General features: G+C 45.2%; 1 protein-coding gene across 3 annotated transcripts in view; it reads right to left on the minus strand.

Annotated features, from left to right (window-relative positions):
- AGL26 (tRNA (cytidine(34)-2'-O)-methyltransferase) overlaps positions 1 to 19698 on the minus strand; it is a 96538-nt gene that overhangs the window by 14610 nt on the left and 62230 nt on the right. Inside the window, exons 7-10 of one of the 3 annotated variants that reach the window (XR_015691935.1) lie at positions 7626 to 7823; positions 6728 to 6871; positions 6371 to 6638; positions 5803 to 6051 (exon numbers count right to left, since the gene is read on the minus strand). Coding sequence is in view for 2 of the 3 variants with exons in the window: in XM_087685321.1 (XP_087541447.1) it covers positions 6591 to 6638; positions 6728 to 6871; positions 7626 to 7823 (390 nt within the window). In the remaining variant the exon portion in view is untranslated. Of the gene's footprint in view, positions 1 to 5795; positions 6639 to 6727; positions 6872 to 7625; positions 7824 to 19698 lie in introns of those variants that run through there. The other 2 variants (XM_087685321.1, XM_087685322.1) reach the window with 2 other exon arrangements.

A 19698-nucleotide genomic window follows, 5' to 3' on the forward strand; every position in this document is an offset into this window, starting at 1 on the left:
GATTGGTTACAAAATGTCCCTTCTTAAGTGAATATTAAACTATCGTCTAGGAGACCTTCATAATCTAGGAACCCTTAGGTCGATCCTTTTGTTAGAGGCCTTGACGTTTTGCTGCATGTTAAATTGGGAGACTATCCAACCAACTACATTCATTCATCCAAATTGAAAGTCCAAATAGTGCTACTCATAGTGTCTAAGTGACCACTAAATGTTGCCTCCTTTAGCTTAACTAGAATGGCACATCACATAACCTTGCTGAATGTTGCCTCACTTATCGAAAAGACCTCATGCAAATGTGTGACATGTCATAATAAACATATAGATGTGGCATGGCAAGCTGCAAGGCTTAACCACATCTATCTTTCTAATCATGGTGGACAATGGGCATCTCTAGACATTAGGTTTATGATGTTTTTTTATGTGATGGCTTCTGATCATGAGTTAATCTTTGTAGGCAAAACAACTCGAGGTCCCTCTCCCTTTAACCTCAATACGACTTTCCTAAAGGACTCCAGTTTTGGAGAGGGCCAAGAAAGCTTGGACGAATGCAAAGAGAGGAGCTAACCCACCTTCCGCCCAGGAGAAACGCATGAAAGCAATAACTGCCATGGGAGAACTTAAGCTAAGTGGGGGCAACGACGATTTGGTTCAACTCAACAATTTCGAAGCAATCTTCTTGCTTCTGTTCTTCTCATGCCCGGTGTTAGTGTATTGCTTCGTTTGTTGCAAGATGTTGAGAATCTTAATAGGGATAGGGAATCTCATAGAATTTCAGGCATTAAGGTGCAAAAGAGGATGCATGGCTTTCTCATTAATGAAGCCCCAACCCCATTTTTCTCGTCTGCCCTCAACATGAAGCAATGAAGAGAAACGATCGCCATGATTGAAGATGAGCACAGGTATGAAATCTTTGAGGAGGACAAAAGCTCTATTGTCTTTAAATGGCACCTCTCGGCAATTGTTAGCTCCCCATTTGATGGTAGGGCTGAGGGTTTTGGAGTGTATGGATAGCAATGTCTCTGCAGAGGCAGCCCTTCACTTGGCGGCCTTTAACAAAAGAGGAGCTGTTAGAGGTAGCTAAAAGCACGAAACGGGATAAAGCTCCTGGAGGGTTTCCAATATAATATTTTATGACTATATGGGAATGATCTGCAGGTGATTTATGTAATTTACTCTAACTACTTCAGAACCACTAGGGAAACGACTCCTTATATCAATGAGGGCATTGTGAAGCTCACCCCCAAGTCGGGGGTCAGACTTATCCCAACCATTGGCGGCCACTCAACATGCTAAATGCACCATACAAGCTGATGGCTAAGCGTTAGCCCTTGAGGATTAAACATCTTCTGGTGAGTCTGGTCCACAGCAGACAATACAGCTTCATTCGTGGACGTAGCATCCATGATGTCATCCTCAACACTTTGCCATGAGCTCAAAGGACAACTACACGCTTCTGAATATGGATTTGGAAAAAGCATACAATAGAGTATGCTGGGAATCTGTATTAGCAGTGTTGCACAAATGTGGGTTCAGTGACATGTTCTACAGAATGGTCCAAAATCTGGTCACCACCACCTCTGCCACAATTTCCATCAACGGCCACCATACTGACAGGTTTGTGCTAAGCCAAAGCATTTGCCATGGGCTGGCCCCTAGCCCCACTGCTCTTTGGCTTAGTTATCCACCCCCTCATCAATATTGATCTGGCAATTCACAAAGGCACGATCAAACCTGTGGTACTACATAATGGAAATTATTTCTGTGCACAGCTCTTCCCTGATGATAACCCAAATATGTTTAGAGCTGGCAAGGATTCTGCTCACACTTCGTGTATGATGAGTTTCCCTTTCTTTCACTGTCCAAAATTAGTGAAGGCAAGTCTGAGCCCCTATACCTTTCATGGGAAGGCAGCCCCGGCTGGGAGCTTATTTAGGATTCAAGGAAATCAGCAAAGGCCAGCTAATTCAGTACTTGGGGATTCCAGTTGGAGTCATCAGCATCAAACAGTGCTTCGAATGGCTGCCAGAAAGAATGACACTCCAGAGCAAAAGCAGAATGGAACACACGTTCAGCTTGGCTGGACAGTTCGTCCTATTGAAATTCATCTTATCACTTATCATATCTTTGCTGCTACTATCCTCCCCTTTCTCCCCATCCATAGGAACAGTTGGAAACCCTTTTCAGGAAGGTGCTTTGGTCGCTTGGTGAAGCCAGAGGCTGGCATGCCATAGCATGGGAACAAGTCACTTCACCTAGATGGAAGTCTGGGGCTCCTGGAGAAAGCAATCTAGTGGCCAGATAGTAACTAGATGGATATCCTTTTCAGTGGAGTCAACAAAGTGTCAATCAAATGCTCATAGGCCACTCAACAATTGGTCACTGCTTGGCTTCAGGTAACCCCGAATCTGCAATGGAAAGACACTGGCAGAAACAAAGGAGACCATTATTGTTTAACATCTGGATTAATCGGGCAGCTTACTTAGACAAGGTGGTCCCTGCTGCAAATAAGTCTTCAATGAGCCACAAAATCCATAGCAAAGATTTTGGGGCATGGATTGACATCTGGGAGGAGGCTAACCGGCTGCAGCAGGTGATTTCAAGAACTAGAGACAACTCTTCCAGCTATCATTCATGACACACAGACAGGCTTTGTCCAGGATAGGAGCATCCTAGACAATGTCTTCACCTTCTTTGAGGTGACGGAGTGGGCCCAACACAATGGTCAGGGATTGGCTGTACTACTCCTGGATTTCGAGAAAGCCTATGACAGGGTGGACTGGGACTTCTTAGAAGGCACTATGGTGACAATGGGCTTCCCCCAAGCATGGATCCGTGGGGTCTCAACACTATACAGATCGGCCACCAGCAGGGTTCTCATAGGTGGCATGTGAGAGGAGTTTCGATTAGAGAGATCGGTCCGGTAAGGCTGCCCCTTGGCCCCATACTTGTTCTTACTCTCTGCAGAGGCAATGTCTCACTTCCTCAGGTCACGTGTGAGCAGGTTACACAGCCTCCAACTTCCAGTGAGAGAGGAGACGGAGCTGTTAGACTCAAAGTATGCAAATGATACAACACTTTACGTTACGTAGAGGATGATGAACTAATGCTGGAGAGAGTGAGACTGGCCCTCGAGGTGTTCTGTACTGTAGCAGGAGCGAAAATCAACTGGCAAAAGTCGGTTGGTTTCCTTACAAACTTGGACTCTAGCACAGAGTGGGGCGTCCACTTGGGATTTAGATGGGTGGGCAGAGGGCAGACCGTTCGTTACCTAGGGTTCCAGGTAGGACTTGATATCACTCCCGCCTAGTAGTTTCTTCCAATCCTTGATTCTATTCGGAGAAAGCTGACCTACTAGAGCACCGCTCACCTTTCCCTAGCAGGCCGAGCCCTAGTGGTTAACCAGGTCCTCCTAGCAACTACTTGGTACATCACCTCGTGTTGGTGCTTCTCCACGTCCTGTGTAGTTCAGCTTCGCCACCTAGTGCGGAACTTTCTCTGGGCCGGGTCAGACAACTCCACAGACTCCCAGGCCAAGGTGGCGTGGGTGACCATTATCCGGCATCCAGCATCGGTCAGAGGGTGACCATTATCCGGCGTCGGTCAGAGGGAGAGCAGTAGAATGAGGGGATAGTTGTCCTTTCATGGAGAAGGATTCGGTGGTTGGCCTTCAGGGGAAGACATAAGGGTAAGACATGGCGGCTGGACCCTTATGTCTTCTGGGAGGAGCTCAAGGAGTGGCACCTCTGGATTTGGAAGGGCAGGCCAGTTGATGAGTTGGAGTGGGATCCGGGAGAGTGGCTATGGCCGGCTACTACAGTCGCCAAGAAGCCACCGAGGTTCCTGGAGTATATAGCCAAGATTAGCAGACATGTACTGATGCAAGAGGACATGGATTGGGCGCCGTCGCGCAGCAGCATTGGGCGGAGCACAGCATTACAGAGGCTTTCCGACGGACCTTCTGGCGCTACCTATGGGATAGCTAGAGACCAAGGAGGGTATGGTACTTCTTATGGCTGGTGGCACATGGAGGCTTGGAGGTGGGGTGCTTGTTAGCCTAGATGCAGAAGGAGAGAGGTTGCAAACGTTGCACACAGCAGCCTCTGGAGTCCCCAAAGCACTGCCTTTGGTCGTGTGAGGCAGTGCAGCTCGTGTGGAGAGGAGCATGCTGCATCCTCCCCCGTACAGCATCCACTTGGATATATCTCATGGGGAGCTTTCTGCTGGCAAGCAATTAGTCAAGGCCGTCACCTTCTGTATGAGGCTAGGATACAAGACACGATATTCATTATTGAGGTCAGGTCGTGCACAGTGGTCGGTTTGGAGGCTCTACCCATCCGCTAGGTACTGAAGCCCACAGTAGACCGCTCTGAGGTATAGGAGATCATAGGGAGTCTTACTGGATAGCATATCTAGAAGGCACGATGTCAAGAGGTTTTTGGTGGGGAGAGACTTTCAGTATAGGCGACGTTAGCAGAGCTCTGGACCTTCATCATCCACTCCCTCTGCGACCAATGGAACCAGGTGTAGGGCGAGTCTCCAGCTCGGCAAGAGCTCCATTTTCATTTCATGCGCATGTGGGGCGGCCAGGACCTGTTTTTGGTGATGCAGGCAGGCAGCCCCAGATGGCGATACACCCCCTCTCCATGGCTTCTTGCCCCCATCCCCCCTAGACCACCTTGAGAGGCTTGTATACTTGATATATCTATCACTCTGTATCAGCTCCAGCTAGTCTGTCCAGCATGAGCACTTCCTTGTATTCTGGTTTTTTCTGAAGTAATATAATTAGCAACACTTTATTTGCAAAAAAAAAAGAGACAACTGGCCCTCCCTCTGGCCATCAACTCTGAGCAGATGTCGTTCTGAACCAACAGTAAGGGCAAGCCCAACATGGCAATGAGGGACAAAGAGAACAGACTTCAGGGTACCCAATGCACATTGGTTCCTCAAAGCTGCAGACTCATGGAGAAAGAACAGTTCTAGGGCAACCATGTGGACATAGAAAGAGAAGGCAGCCTTACTAGCTACCTTGTCCCATCGCCTCAACCTACTACTATGGAGAGTGGCAGCCAATAAGTTGGCCACTCATGACAGAATCTCAAAGTTTCAGATTGTTTTGGGACCACAAGGAAGTGCATGGTTTATGGTGCAGACTAAGGAGGACAATGGACAGGTTCAACCTTCACTGCCCTGTCCATTGGAAACAGATGCTGTTTGGAGACAAGGGCAATCTGAATGACTGCTCAATCAAGTATTGGGCTGTTCTGACAAGTCTTAATTTTGCAGAAAGTTTGGACCTTTCGTAATGTTGTTTATGGTAGGGAGCACAATGTGCGTAGAGTCCTAGCTAGTTGCAGCAATGTAATCCTTGCTGATGTATGTATGCTTCTTAAGAACTTTGCAAAGAGTGATCCTAGTCTCAAGCCAGTATGGAAACTTTTCAAGTCTGCCTAAACCTTCTCAGAAAGGTGTTTTACCCAAGCTGGGTGATGTAAATACTTACTATTAATACAAATGCGCATTACAAAATACCCTTAGGATATTTGTATCTCGGTCTGCTCCTTGGAAAGCTTGTTTTGTTGGCTTATGTGGGAGATATCATGAACCCATAAATCAATCATCCACGTATAATTGCAAAACTAGCTTTTGTAATTGCAAAGCTGGCACGCACTTTTTTCTACCAATACATAAAGCACTAACGAGAATGTATAATATCAATCGCTACAAGTTGCACTTCACCAATATCTTGAATAGGATATGACATGTGGCACATTGAACAAAGCCCTTTTGCTAAGGCATTCCAAAAAGTAAAATAGTTCCTTAATAGGATTAACATGTTTGTTGGTAACACTGTCACAATATCAAACTCAAAAACGATTATAAACGAGTAAAGCATAAAAGAACCAAAATTGAATCATCCACAACTGCCAAAGGTTACTCATTCTCTTTCTTTTCCTTGGCCAGCAACTTATGACAATCCTTGATAATTTGTAGAATCAAACTTGGGCTTTGAGCCACCAAAAGAAGAGGTCTTCCCCTTGCCTTTATGATGACCTGCAGCAGATGCTTGCTTTGACATATGTATGATAGAATGATTTTTTTCTGCACTATTCTTCCTACAATGTCACTGCAATCAACTCATCAATGATGAAGACATTGGTATTGTCCTCAACACAACCGAACTGTAAATAGAAAGCTCTAGGAAGATTTCAGAACACTGGTAGTTATGGGACCATTTGATATGATTTCATCAATTGCAACCAGCTACTCTCTGAGATCCTTGATTATAATGAAACATTCATCCATCAACTCAATTTCCTTCATATGAGACTTGAGTGAATTCCAACTATTCATGCAAGTAAAATACTCATACCTCATTTTACAGATAATTGATCCTAGTGAGTGCATCCAAGCCTCCTTGGTAGTTCTATGAGCGAATATGGGGTATACTTGCTCTTGTAACAGATAGAGCCAGCAATGCGTAAGCCTGTACCATTTAGACTGCCCTTCAGTAGGCCACTGTATCAAGCACAGTTGTAGGTGTAGCTTTGACAATATAGATCCTGCTTCATCCTCTGTTGTGCCTTCAGAGGCTATAGACTCCACTCACTTCTCAATACTTCTAGTAACATTCGATGTCCCTTCAACAACCAAAACATGTCACATCAAGTAGAACCATAATGGATAATTCGTCCTATCAAGTTTGTCTCAACTGCTGACAGCATATTACCTTCCAACCATCCTGATCTCTCAAATGCGTCACTAAATTGCTCGAGGTAAAACAGCCAAGTACTCCCAAATCACAGAAGCAGTATGTGTACTCCAACATGGGAATGCTGATCATTAGGCCATCAGCCCATTCATCTTTTGGTGACTGTAACATTAGCATCTTAGGATGTGAAATGTCAACACTCAGAAAAGAGGATGCTTTAGATGTCACAGAAAATAAGATGGCATCCATATGTTTGCCAGATCATATCATACAAGATTGCATTTTTTACCCCGTTTGCCAGATCATATCATACAAGATTGCATTTTTTACCCCAGGGGAAAGAGCAATGGTAGACAACCTTTTGGATCTAAGCAACTACTTTGGAGACCAGGCAACATACCCAGATTTAGTTTATGGCATATGCCCGGTAAACTGAACAAGCTGCATTGTCCACACATGTTATAGCACTCGCATGGATGAACATCCTGGCTGTCAACATTTATGGTATTTTAACAGATTGATTCATATTATTGACAGCATGCCTTATACATCCATGTGTACCTCATGAGTGAACTACATATTTTGCATGGGTCAGCCTTGACATTAAAAGCACTGGAAGACTTTTATGTTTGACAACAATTGTGATATGTGGGCATGTAAGTCTCGGATGCACATGTTTTGCATTGATGCATCTCTGAAATCAGTACGAAAACTTATTTGCAAATACACACTGTTAAGTTCAAATTCAATCAAAATGGAAAATTATGCCCTACAAACTATGATAAATAAGTTACACTTCTGCTGCCTCTGGGACATGTTCCCTTTCCACATCATGGACATTTTCATTTCCATTACATGCTTCATCTAACTCAGCTTGTTCTTCGCTATACTTGCCCAGTTCAGGTAATACATTTACCTGCCGTAAAGCTTCATAGACACCAATGCCCACTGAGACAGCCAGATTCAAGGATCGGACGTACATGTCCAGCATCGGTATTCTTACTTTTCCTCCTCCAAAATTGGACTCATCAGCACAGTCTTCCAGTGCTTCAGCTGAAAGACCAGTAGTTTCTGCTCCAAACACAAGCCAGTCACCAGGCTTGTAGCCTTTTTCCTACAAAAAAGATAGCAAAGTTGATCATTATTCAAATTTTACATACAGAACTAGCCTTCATATTAAGTACAATTTGTTTACTTGCTAAGCTTGGCAGTTCAACTTCATTTAATTTGTTGCTTGTAGACCGTTACTATGTGATTATCTTACTTCTTATCATCACTATCATGATCCCATGAAAATTGGTGTGATCACATGCTTCTTTACGACAGTGTCACAGTTTGTCTTAATTGTTGTAACAACCCATGAAAGCCAAGGACCTTGTTATCACCAAAGACAGCATGATTTTGTACTGGTCCAAGAAAAGAAGGAAGCAATGTCAGGCATTGTACTTGAGGTAGAGTTCATGGAAACTCCATTTCTCATCAACCATGTGCATATTTGCAAGCATTAAAAAGTTCCCTCTTGTTATTTCAACTTTTCTGGCAGTGTTAATGTGTGAGATTAACCTTCCCAAAGAAGTCAGAGCTAATGATGAAAAAGTTCTTTCAAAATCATAAGTTCAAGATTTCTCTAAGCAGTTTGAGGATCAAACTCTCTTACTAGAGAATTGCCAAGAGAAACCGAAGGATCATAAAATTAACCTCCCGTATAGAAGCTCTACCTCTCTAATCAAACACCTTACCAAGTTAATTGCCCATTAAGTGAATTAATTGCTGGAAAATAGCTTAATTAGATCAAGCACTGAAAAATCTTGTTCACAAGTGCTTCTAGTCCGAAAGTGAGAGGTCTCTTTTGTCATGCACATGCACTACTAAGCTTAAATAAGATAACTATTGAAACATGTAACCATTCCAAGGATGGGTGATATCTTAGATAGGTTAAGGGAGCTTGTTTTTCCAGCCATATGGATTTGAAAAGTGACTGTCATCAAGTTCACATTACAGCTGCTGATGATATTCGAATGATTGGATTTCAACCTATCTTTGGATTGCATCATGTTTGGTTGTGCCTTTTGGACTGGCAAATGTGCCCACCAATCTTACTGGCATTGCATTCTCAAAACACAAAGTTATTAGAAAAACTTAAAAGAAACTTTTGTCTACACATTAGACTCCCACAAAGCATCCTCCAAGCTGATTTTTCATCCTGCAAGTGCAAAAAGATCACTACTGCACATTTTGAGAGTTTGGAAGACATCAGCTGGGACAGTTGACTCTGACTTTTCACGTTTTGGAAGACATCAGCTGAGACAGTTGCCCTGCTTTTCCTAATTTCAATGTGGATTTAGCCGCTTTCCAGGAAGCCAGAATCTCCTAAAAGTCCATTCAGAAATGTTAAACATGGTTCACCCAGGCTGCCAAACTGTGGCTAAGGATCTTATCCTCTGCTGGAGTTGCCCTTACACAAGGGAAGATGCTGATATTTCTCCACATCACGTGCCATTTCACAGGTAAAATCCAACCAAAGGAATATTTCTAGATGTGGATAGACAGAAGAGTATAGGAATGAATGTGGGTATTCAAGATGCATGCAGGCAGCCAATTTGTCACTGAGACAAGAAGCAGCAACCCATGCAGCTTTCCCAACACAGAGCAAAGGTATGTCATGCCTTCAGTAGTAGGTTAAGGTCACCAGGGTTAGGCTATGCTGTTAGTAGCGCATCACCAGCTATCTACACTGCAGGTTTTGGGGATGCAAAGAGACAGCAGCACTTCGTACCTCAATACACTCCTCTTTTTCAACGAAATCACTAAGAAGAAGAGGAAGCAACCAATGCAGCTCTCCTGACACACGAGCAACAACATATGATACTTTTAGCAGCAGGTCGTCCAAATCACCAGGGCAGGGTCACACCTTACATAGTAGCAGGACACCAGCTCTTCACAGTGCCGGTCTCAGGCATGCAAATAGAAGCCACACTTTAAGCTCAAAACACTAATTCATTAAGAGCTGTTCTCTACTATATTAAGATGCAAGAGAGGCTGTGTTCAGTGTAAACACACCCATAAAGAATGTCAAAAGTAGCATATAGCTTGACACCCTGACCACACATAATCACACAAACACATTTTCTTTTCTAAAACTATTATGCTGTTGTATAAACATGACATGGTTAAGTATCTCACCTGGTAATAGCCATAAAGAATGTGAAAAACATCAGAAAACATGCCTACTTTTTACTATCTGTCCCTCCAGCCGATAGCAATCATTGAGAGATTGTTGTAGAGAATTTTCAAAACAAAAAACTGCAGGTTGTCAATTGCCCACATAGCCCAAATAGTCAAAAAGATAAATTATATGATTATACTAAGAACTTAGTATAGAACGCTCATTTTTGAATCTCGCTCTCAAACTGTTAGAAAAGTGGATCCAGTAAGTAGGAGAAGCTAGACAGGATCAAAGTATGAGAGACTTTTTTGCAAGAAAAACGTGGCTGATTATATTACTCAAAAACACTGATTACAACAGAGTGCTCATGCTCAACAGACTAGCTGGAGCTGATGCAAAGTCACCAATACATCATGTATACAAGCCTCTCAAGGCGGCCGGGGGGGGATGGGGGCAAGAAGCCGGGGGGGGCGGGGGGGGGGAGGGAGGGGATATATCGCCAACTAGGGCTCCTTGCCTACATCACGGAGAACAAACTCTGGCTGCCCCAAGTGCGCATGAAGTGACCTCGAAGCTCCTGACGAGCCCTAGACTCGCCCTGCACCTGATCCCATTGGCCACGGAGGGAGTGGATGATGGAGGTTCAAAGCTCTGCTAAGTTCGCATGTGCTGAAAGTCTCTCTCCGCTGAAAGCCTGCTGACACCGTGCCTTCCAGATATGCCATTCAGTAAGACTCCCTATGATCTCCCATACCTCCGAGCGGTCTGCTATGGGCTCTAGTACCTGACGGATGGGTAAAGCCTCCAAACTGACCACTGCGTACGACCCTGCCTCGATAATGAATATCGTATCCTGCATCTCGGCCTCATACAAAAGGTGATGGCCTTGGCTGACTACTTGCCAACAGAAAGCTCCCCATGAGATACACCCAAGACTGGGTGCTATACGACGAAGGATGCAACATGCTCCTCTCCACACGAGCTCCACCTCCTTACATGACCAAAGGCAGTGCTTTGGGGTTTCCAGAGGCTGCTGTGGGCAGCGCTTACAACCTCCCTCCTTCTGCATCTGGGCAAGCCAACTTCCCACCGCCAAGTCTCCATGTGCCACCAACCATAAGAAATATGACACCCTCCTCGGCCTCCAGCTATCCCATAGGCGGCGCCAGAAGGTCCGTCGAAAGGGCTCCATGATGTTGTGCTCCACCCAGTGCTTGCTACGTGACGGCGCCTAGTCCATATCCTCCTGCATCAGTACATGTCTGCCAATCCTGGCAGTGTACTCTAGGAACCTGGGTGGCTTCTTGGAAACCGCAAATGCCGCAGATAGCCACTCTCATGGATTCCACTTCACCTCATCAAGTGGTCTGCCCTCCCAGATCCAAAGGTGCCACTCCCTAAGCTCCTTCCAGAAAACATAGGGGTCCAGTCGCCATGTCTTCCCTTGAAGGCCCATCACCCGAATCCTCCTCCATGAAAGGGCGGCAATCCCCTCATCCTACTGCCCTCTGTCAAGGGCCAGACGTCCCCCTCCTGAACAGCAAAGAAAGTCCCCTGCGGGGCACCACCCACTCTACCTACCACCTAAAGGGGGATGCCTACTGGTGAAAACCTAGCTGCCCATACCTCCCCGGGCTCTATCGGCTCTTGTATTGGGGGAGCAAGCCACTCCGGAGGTATTGCTGCGTCTATCTCCCTTCTCAACTCCACTCCTCTCTTGCAGCCTAATACTCGCTGTAACACCTCCTCATCCGCCATTCTGTACATCTTCTGCCATGTCTTGATGGTACGAGCCAAGCCGGCCTCCTACCTAGCCCACTAGATGTGGAGGCGCTCACCTATCTATGCCCCTTCCTCATCTTTGACCTGGGGATTCCAGATCACCGGCTAACGGTTTATTTCCTCCTGGCATCCTGGGGGGCTTTGGATAAGGGCCTTTACGGAGGCCCTGCCACACGCGGAGAGTAAACTACGAAGGAAAGGTGATCTGGGGGGGGGGGGGGGGGTGATTTGGGCTGACGTGAAGATCCATCTCAAGGACGGCCTCCACTCATCGCCAAGCCTCGGTCTACAGTCCTGAAAGCCCTTCTGCAATAAGACCTTCCAAGTCTGTCCGCCTGGTGTGAGACCGCGGACAACTAGCTTGCCCAAGAGGGCCATACTCTGATACTCTGGGTCCATGATCCCAAGCCCTCCCTCTGACCTATGTTGTATGATGGTCGCCCATGCCACCTTGGCCCTGGAATCCCTAGAACCATCAGACCCTGACCAAAGGAAATTCCCCACTAGGCGGCGAAGCTGCACTACGCACGATGAGGAGAAGCACCAACACGAGGTGATGTACTACGCCGTCGTTAGGAGAACCTGGTTAACCACTAGGGCTCGTCTGGCTAGTGAGAGGCGAACCGTGCTCCAATAGGTCAGTTTCCTCCAAATAGAATCAAGGATAAGAAGAAACTGCTGGGCAAGAGTGATGTTGAGTCCCACCTGGAACCCTAGGTACCGGACGGTTTGCCCTCTACTCACCCATCTAAATCCTAGATGGACGCCCCACTCCGTGCTGGAGTCTGAGTCTGTGAGGAAACCACCCGAATTTCGCCAGTTGATTTTTGCTCCCACTGCAGAACAGAACACGTGAAGAGCCAATCTCACTCTCTCCAGCATCAACTCATCGTCCTCTATATAGAGGATTGTGTCATCTACGTACTTTGAGTTGAACAACTCAATCTCCTCTCTCACTTGAAGTCGGAGGCCGCATAATCTGCTCACACGTGACTCGAGGAAGTGAGACATTGCCTCTGCGAAGAGTAGAAACAGGTATGGGGCCAGGGGGCAGCCCTGTCGAACCAATCTCTCTAGCCGAAACTCCTCCCCTCGCCTTCCACCTATGAGAACCCTGCTGGTGGCCGATCTGTACAGGGGGGAGACCCCACAAATCCAAGCCTGGGGGAATTCCAACCTCATCATGGTACCCTCTAGGAAATCCCAATCCACCTTGTCATAAGCTTTCTCGAAATCCAAGAGTAGTACGGCCAGTCTCTGCCCACTGTGCTGAGCCTACTCTGTCGCCTCAAAGAAGGTAAATACATTGTCTAGGATGCTCCTATCCTGGACAAAGCCTATCTATGTATCATGGATGATATCTGGAAGCACGGGGCGTAGTCGCCTACCAATCATCTTTGCCAGCGCCTTATAGGCCACTGACAATAAGGTGATTGGTCTCCACTGGAAAAGCTCCAACGGTGGGAGAAGACTGATAAGGCCTACCAAGAGACCCCCACGCATCTATCCTTAAGTGAAAATCTCCTGAAAGGCCATCAGTAGAGGGTCCTTCACCACTTCCTAGTAGGTAGTGAAGAAGGCCTTAGAGAGACCATCCTTCCCCGGGCATTTCTGCCCATCCTGTGTATGGAAAGCCTCCTCTAGTTCCTTCTCTGTGAAGGGGGCTAGGAGGAAGCGTCCCATCTCCTCTATGACAAGGGACGAGATGTGATCCCATACATGATGTCTACATCTCTATCCTCTAGTTGAAGCTGTCTCCTGCTGGAAAAGGCGCGTGTAATAGTCAGTGGCAATCTCCATCACCTCGTCTGGGCTAGAACGGGTCCTCCCATACTGATCCCGAAGGCTGCGTATCTGCTCTCCTGCGATGCGAGGCTAGTGTACCTTGAAGAACTCCCTGCATATCATGTCCCCCTTCCGCGCCCAGTATTGGGAGTAAGGGCGCTCCGCCTAGCCGCCCGTGTATTACTACACTGACAGTACCCACCACTGCACACTGCAGGTGGCGAGCGCCCGTCACAGTCACTTATTCTTTATTCTTTTAGTAACAGTTTGAATAAAGGAAAGCCCAGCCACACATTGTGGCTGTTGGAGTTCCCACTTTTGAGTCTCTCTCTCTCTTGACTCTTGCTCTCCATCCGCCATAGCTCTCATCGCCAAGCTTCTTCCTCCTGGGTTCCACTTCCCTTTCAACTGGTATCAGAGCAAAGGCATTGGAGCTTGCCCGGCATTCTCTTCAGCCCGGATTTGAAGAGCTTCAACCCGAGCTTCAATGGCAGCCATGGCACCTTCATTTGCAGGTATGTTTTGATCTCTCGCCTCCTCCCCGAGCTTCCGGACCTTCATCGACTTCTTCCCGGGCTGCATTGGAGCCCCCTCGACATTGCCAAGTGCCCCCAAGGGCTGTTGAAGACCCCCCAACCCCTAGGAACAGCCAACAAAATTTTCGGAGCATTTTTAGGGGGCTGGGCTGATCTGCTCCCCCACATTTCCCTGCTCCTCCTCAGCTTTCCACCACTCTTAGCAACTCTCCCGAACATTGCTTGACTCCCTGGCATTAGTCCTTGACTCCCGGTGATCGATTCGAGTGCTTTCCCCTTCAGCTCTTTGCTGTATACACAGTCCCAGGACTGTCAAAACAGGGCAGCACTTGACATTTACTATTTGATGCTTCTTGGCATTGCCCGTTTGATGCCTATTGATGCCCGGATATTATGGGATGCTATGTCTATGCTTTGGGACTGATTTGGAGCAGATTTGAGCATTGCTTGAGCTTCATTTAACAGTAAATTGCTTGCTGTAATACAATGGGCTGAAGCTCATTTACTTGGTGTACGCATTAGTTCATGTATACGGGGTGCTCATTGGAGGTTTGAATGATCATATCGATATATTTGGAGGTTGTCAAATGCTTCTTCTTGGTTCTGGAATGCTTTTGAGCTTGTATTAAGCTCCGACTTGGTTATTCTTCACTGGTGTTTGGCTTCAGTTGGCATGCTTTGAACCAGTCTATGCCTATTGTCACTGCTTGACATTTAGGCCTCTTGTATTTATGCTTTGGTCAGATATGGATACCACTTGGTTTGCCCATGCTTGATAGTTACTTGGAGCTTCATCTTCAAATGTATTTGAGCATTTTGGATCTACTGGGCATTACATTTGGTTGTCAATTACATGCTCTTTGAATGCTTTCAGGCTTATGCTTTACGGGTCTGAGATAGCTTGGGATTTATGCTCCGGATGTACCCTACTAGGATTTGGCATGTCTGATGCTATATATTTGATGTATTAGAGCGTTGTTTGCACTCTTTGCATCTGATTTCACTTCCAGTGGAAGCCTCTTGGTATATTCGGATGTACACAGAGTCTTATTTATAGATGAGCTTGAGCTTGTGGGACAGTTACATGCATTTGCTCTCTTGAGAGCTTTATGTCTACAATTTGTCTGTAGTGGGCTGATTTGATAAGCCTATTGGGGCAAGCACCTATCTCTGTCACAGGTTTGACAATTTTATATGTATCTTGGATGGTTATGTATTGAGCTTCTTACTCTATCAGTTGTGCTTGTGCTTGGTCTCTTCTCTTACCCCGAGACCCATTATCTGCATAACTTCTGGACCTATGAGATGTCTCTTGCCTGACAGGTTATTGGTTTGACAGTTCTCAGTACCTTCTTGCCCCTGGAAACTCACTGTTGGATGTATCTTGCTACCTGGCAGTTGTAGTGACATATATATCAGTGATTGCTTCATTTTGGGACAGTTTTACATACTGTTGTCATTTATTACAGCAAGCTGAAATCTGCAGATTTTGAGCACTTCTATGAGGGTAATGCTTACTATTTAATGTTATCTTGGTCATATTTGGTGGACGGGTGCTTCTCTTGGTAAAATCCACTCTTTCAGCCAGTTTTAGCAACGGTTTTAGTGTATTTTCTGCTAATTACAGCAACCTGCAATTTTGCCTTTTTGCATTGGTTTGGGACAATATGGTTAGTCATTTGAAAGACACAGCTCTCTTTAACATTGCCAAGTTGGATGGTACCAACTATGGGTATTGGAAGTCCCAAATATGACAGGTTTTGGTGTAGAAGTTGCAGATTAAACCCTTGCGTTTCAAGGGTGTCAAACCTAAGGATATGGATGATGATGTTTGGCTGGAAGTTGATGAGCTATGCAAGTCTACCACTATTTTGTCACTCTCAGAAGAGATAATGTTGTTGAAGATGAGAATCAAAGTGCATGGGATTTATGGGAGAAGATTCAGGAGCTCTATGTGCAGTAGAGTCCTGCATCACAGATGTATTGGCTGAAGCAGTTAATTGATCTTCGCATGAAGGAGGAGACCTCCCTTTCATCTCATTTCAATCAGTTTCATACTATCATGAAGAGTATATTGTCACAGGGTATCGAGTTCAAAGACAACTTGCACCTGTTGTTTCTGCTTGGCACCTTGCTTGAATCATGGGATGTATTCCGTACTACCATATGCACGAACAAGCTTGATGGGCTGAAAATCAAAGATATTGAGAGTGCTTTACTGACTGAGGAAATCAACAGGAAAAACAATGATACTTCCCGCTCTTCACATGCATTAACCGTTAGAGGTGGCAGACATGGCAGGCGTGATAATGATCATAAGGGTAGGGACTCTCAGAAGTCTAGGTCCAAGTCACGTGGTCGCAGTAAGTCCCGTGGACGGAAGTCTGATCTTACCTGTCATTATTGTGGGAAAGCAGGACATATTAGGCCACAGTGCCATAAAATGCGCGATGATAAGCACAAGGAAAAGGGAAAAGAAAAAGTGCAGGAAAAGTCTTCTGAGTGCAGTATTGTACCTGCAAAGTCCAATGTGAAGATAGAAAAGGTTAATGTCATGCAGGCCATTGATTCAGATGATGATTACATACTTGCAGCTTCTTCATGCGATGCCTTACAGACTTCTGAGATACATTCTATGTATGCGCAGTGCTAGCTCTTGGATTCGGTGCGTCTTTCCATGTGACACCCTGTAGAGATTGGTTTCACACCTATCGTACCATGTCTGGTTCTGTGTGTCTTGGTGATAACAAGTCTCTTGACATTGTCGGCATTGGAGATGTTAGGCTGCAATTTCCTTCTGGCAGCTCTTTTGTTTTGCATGATGTACGACATGTCCCTACGTTGACTCACAGCCTTATGTCGACTGGACAGCTTGATGATGTAGGGTATTTTGTGTCTTTTGGAGACTCTGCATGGAAGATTACTCGTGGCGGGCTTGTACTTGCAAGAGGTGCCAAGTCTGGCAGCCTCTATCCCTTACTTGTATCTAGAGCTACATTGGATCATGTTTTGTCTGTGGATTCTATTTTCCATGTATCCCTTTGGCATGCTCGTTTAGGGCATATGTCTCTTAAAGGAATGAAAATGCTCTGTGCTTTGCAGTATCTTCTGCCTTTTGACTCTTTGCATTTTGATTCTTGTGATCATTGTTTGTATGGTAGGCAGACTAGAAATACGCATAAAAAGTCTGCTAAGAAATGCATGGGTGAGCCCTTGACTCTTGTGCACTCAGATGTATGTGGGCCCATGCCCTGTCAGTTACTTGGTGGGGCAAAGTACTTTATTACTTTCATAGATGATTACTCACGTAAGGTTTGGGCTTATCCCATAAAGAGAAAATCCGATGTCTTAGACAGATTTCAGAGTTAGCTTGCATTGGCAGAGAACCAGTCTGGAAAAAGGCTCAAATGCCTAAGGTCAGATAATGCGGACGAGTATGTATCATGTGCTTTTGAGCAGTTTTGAGATAAGCGGGGTATTAAGCATCAGTTGACCGCCCCTTACACCCCACCCCAGAATGGTATGGCTGAACGCATGAATAGGACCATTCAAGAAAGAGTCCGTAGCATGCTTAGCTAGACTAGCTTACCGCAGCACTTTTGGGCTGAGGCAATTACTACTGCAGTGCATCTCATTAATAGGTCGCCTAGCAGTGACATTGACTTTCAGGTTGCAGAGGAGGTATGGGCAGGCAAGCCCCTCTCTTATGATCATTTGCGTGTCTTTGGATGTGAGGCATTCTGCTATGTGTCCAAGGACGAACGCAATAAGGTCGATCCAAAAAGTGTCAAATGCATTTTCATTGGCTATGGAGATGCAAGAGAGATGGGTTATCGTCTATGGGATCCACAGGTGCGGAAAGTGATCCGCAACCATGATGTCATCTTTCATGATGACAAAATGTATATGCAACCTGAGAAAGTGGTTGAGGTACGCAGAGTTATCTTTCAGGAGGAGCCACCTGCTCCCGTTCAGCCCGCTACACGGTGTTGGAGGGGTTTTTGTCGAAAGGTCGAATCCACTGGGGATCATAGGTAGAAGAAAGTAGAGATAGGATATGGAAGAGAAGAAAGAGAATAGACAAGAGGTAAACACGACAAAGACAAAGCACAATGAATTGAATCAATATGTGTTGAAAGAACCTGGAATCCTTGTACTACTCAAAAGCAATCTCCAAGCATTAGATCTCCTGGAGCTTCTTCGTAGAACAAAATGTGCATCAAAATTATAGCTCATTCTCTGCTGCTCAGAACCCAATTCTCATGGCTCCGAAAGGGGGGTAAAACCCCAAGACACCAAATCACAGATCTCCCAGATCACTCATTCTTCTTCTTTCAATTTAAAGTGCAATTTTCAGCCTGTTTATAACGATCGCGACGCGCACGATTTCGTCCATCTGTCTTTTTTATGAAAATCCCATAACTAGCTGAAAAAGCAACTTGTTTTTTGCATACCATCCTAATCTAGAAGCTTTTTTAACTTTTTTTGGATTTTTTTACAATAAATAATATTTAAAATAGACTAAAATTATCCAAAAATCTAGTATTTTTGGATAATCCATGCAACTCACACTAGTACTAATGGCTTAGATCACATTGACTCTCTTTATCAATAAAAAAGTTGGATGATGATGCATTCCATGCTTTTTCACACTGTGTCCGCATAGCATCATGACGTCCACACGTTTTGTTCTACAAAGAAGCTCCAGGAGATCTAATGCCTGGAGATTGCTTCTGAGTAGTGCAAAGATTTCAAGTTCTTTCAATACATATTGATTCAGTTCATTGTGCTTTGTCTTTGTCGTGCTTACCACTTGTGTATTCTCTTTTTTCTCTTCCATCTCCTATCTCTACTTCCTTCTACCTCTGATCCCTGGTGGATTCGACCTTTTGACAAAACCCCTCCGACATTGGTGAATCCAACGTGAAATGTCGTCAGAAGAAGGAAAGACAAGATGGGAGAATCTTCGAACACAATCTCCAGTGATGTTTTGCACAATTGGTGCAACATATGAATATGCTTATGCAAGTACAACAACAACAACATGTGATGCAAGTTTCTGCTCAAACAGAAAGTGTTGTGATGAATCCTTTACAAGCAGTTGAGCGTAAGGTGAAGTTATTCAATGATAGAAATTATCTACATATGTACATATCTATACTTAGAAGATAGAATTCTTTGGGGTGGCTCAACTTGAATGGAGCCGGTATTTTGTACGTGTTACTATTCATGAACTGAAAGCACGGATTATTGAATTATACTTGCAGGATGCTGACTGGGTAGCCTTCAAGAAGACACTCAAAGAAGAATTTTACATTGAGGACACTAGTTTGATTACATGCAAGACTTTTCAGGAGTGGGTTTTACAACCCAATAAGGGACTTGTGGCTACAGAATTGTTAAGAGAATTTGAAAGTCGATTTAAGCAGTTGGATCTTGCAGAATAGCAAGCTCTTGCAAGCCAGAAAATTGAATTGTTTCTACAAGCAGCTAATCCTGAGCTTCAAGAGAAGCCTAATGATTTGTTGGAGGATCAGACTACAGAGACAGGTTTGAAAACAGAGTGGAGATATGTCAAGAAAGCTGTTACTGCACTTGTGAAGAAACATAGAAGAAGAGAAAGGCTGCATGTCTCTAGCTTGCCCATTGTTACAGGCAAGACAGCTGATGTATCCAATAAGCCACCTACTTCTGTGGCTAGCCCTATGGCTATACCTGCT

Source organism: Lygodium microphyllum, chromosome 9 (assembly GCF_053477565.2).
Source record: "Lygodium microphyllum isolate KBCC chromosome 9, Lygodium_microphyllum_v1.1.10, whole genome shotgun sequence".
NCBI classification, from domain to species: domain Eukaryota; kingdom Viridiplantae; phylum Streptophyta; class Polypodiopsida; order Schizaeales; family Lygodiaceae; genus Lygodium; species Lygodium microphyllum.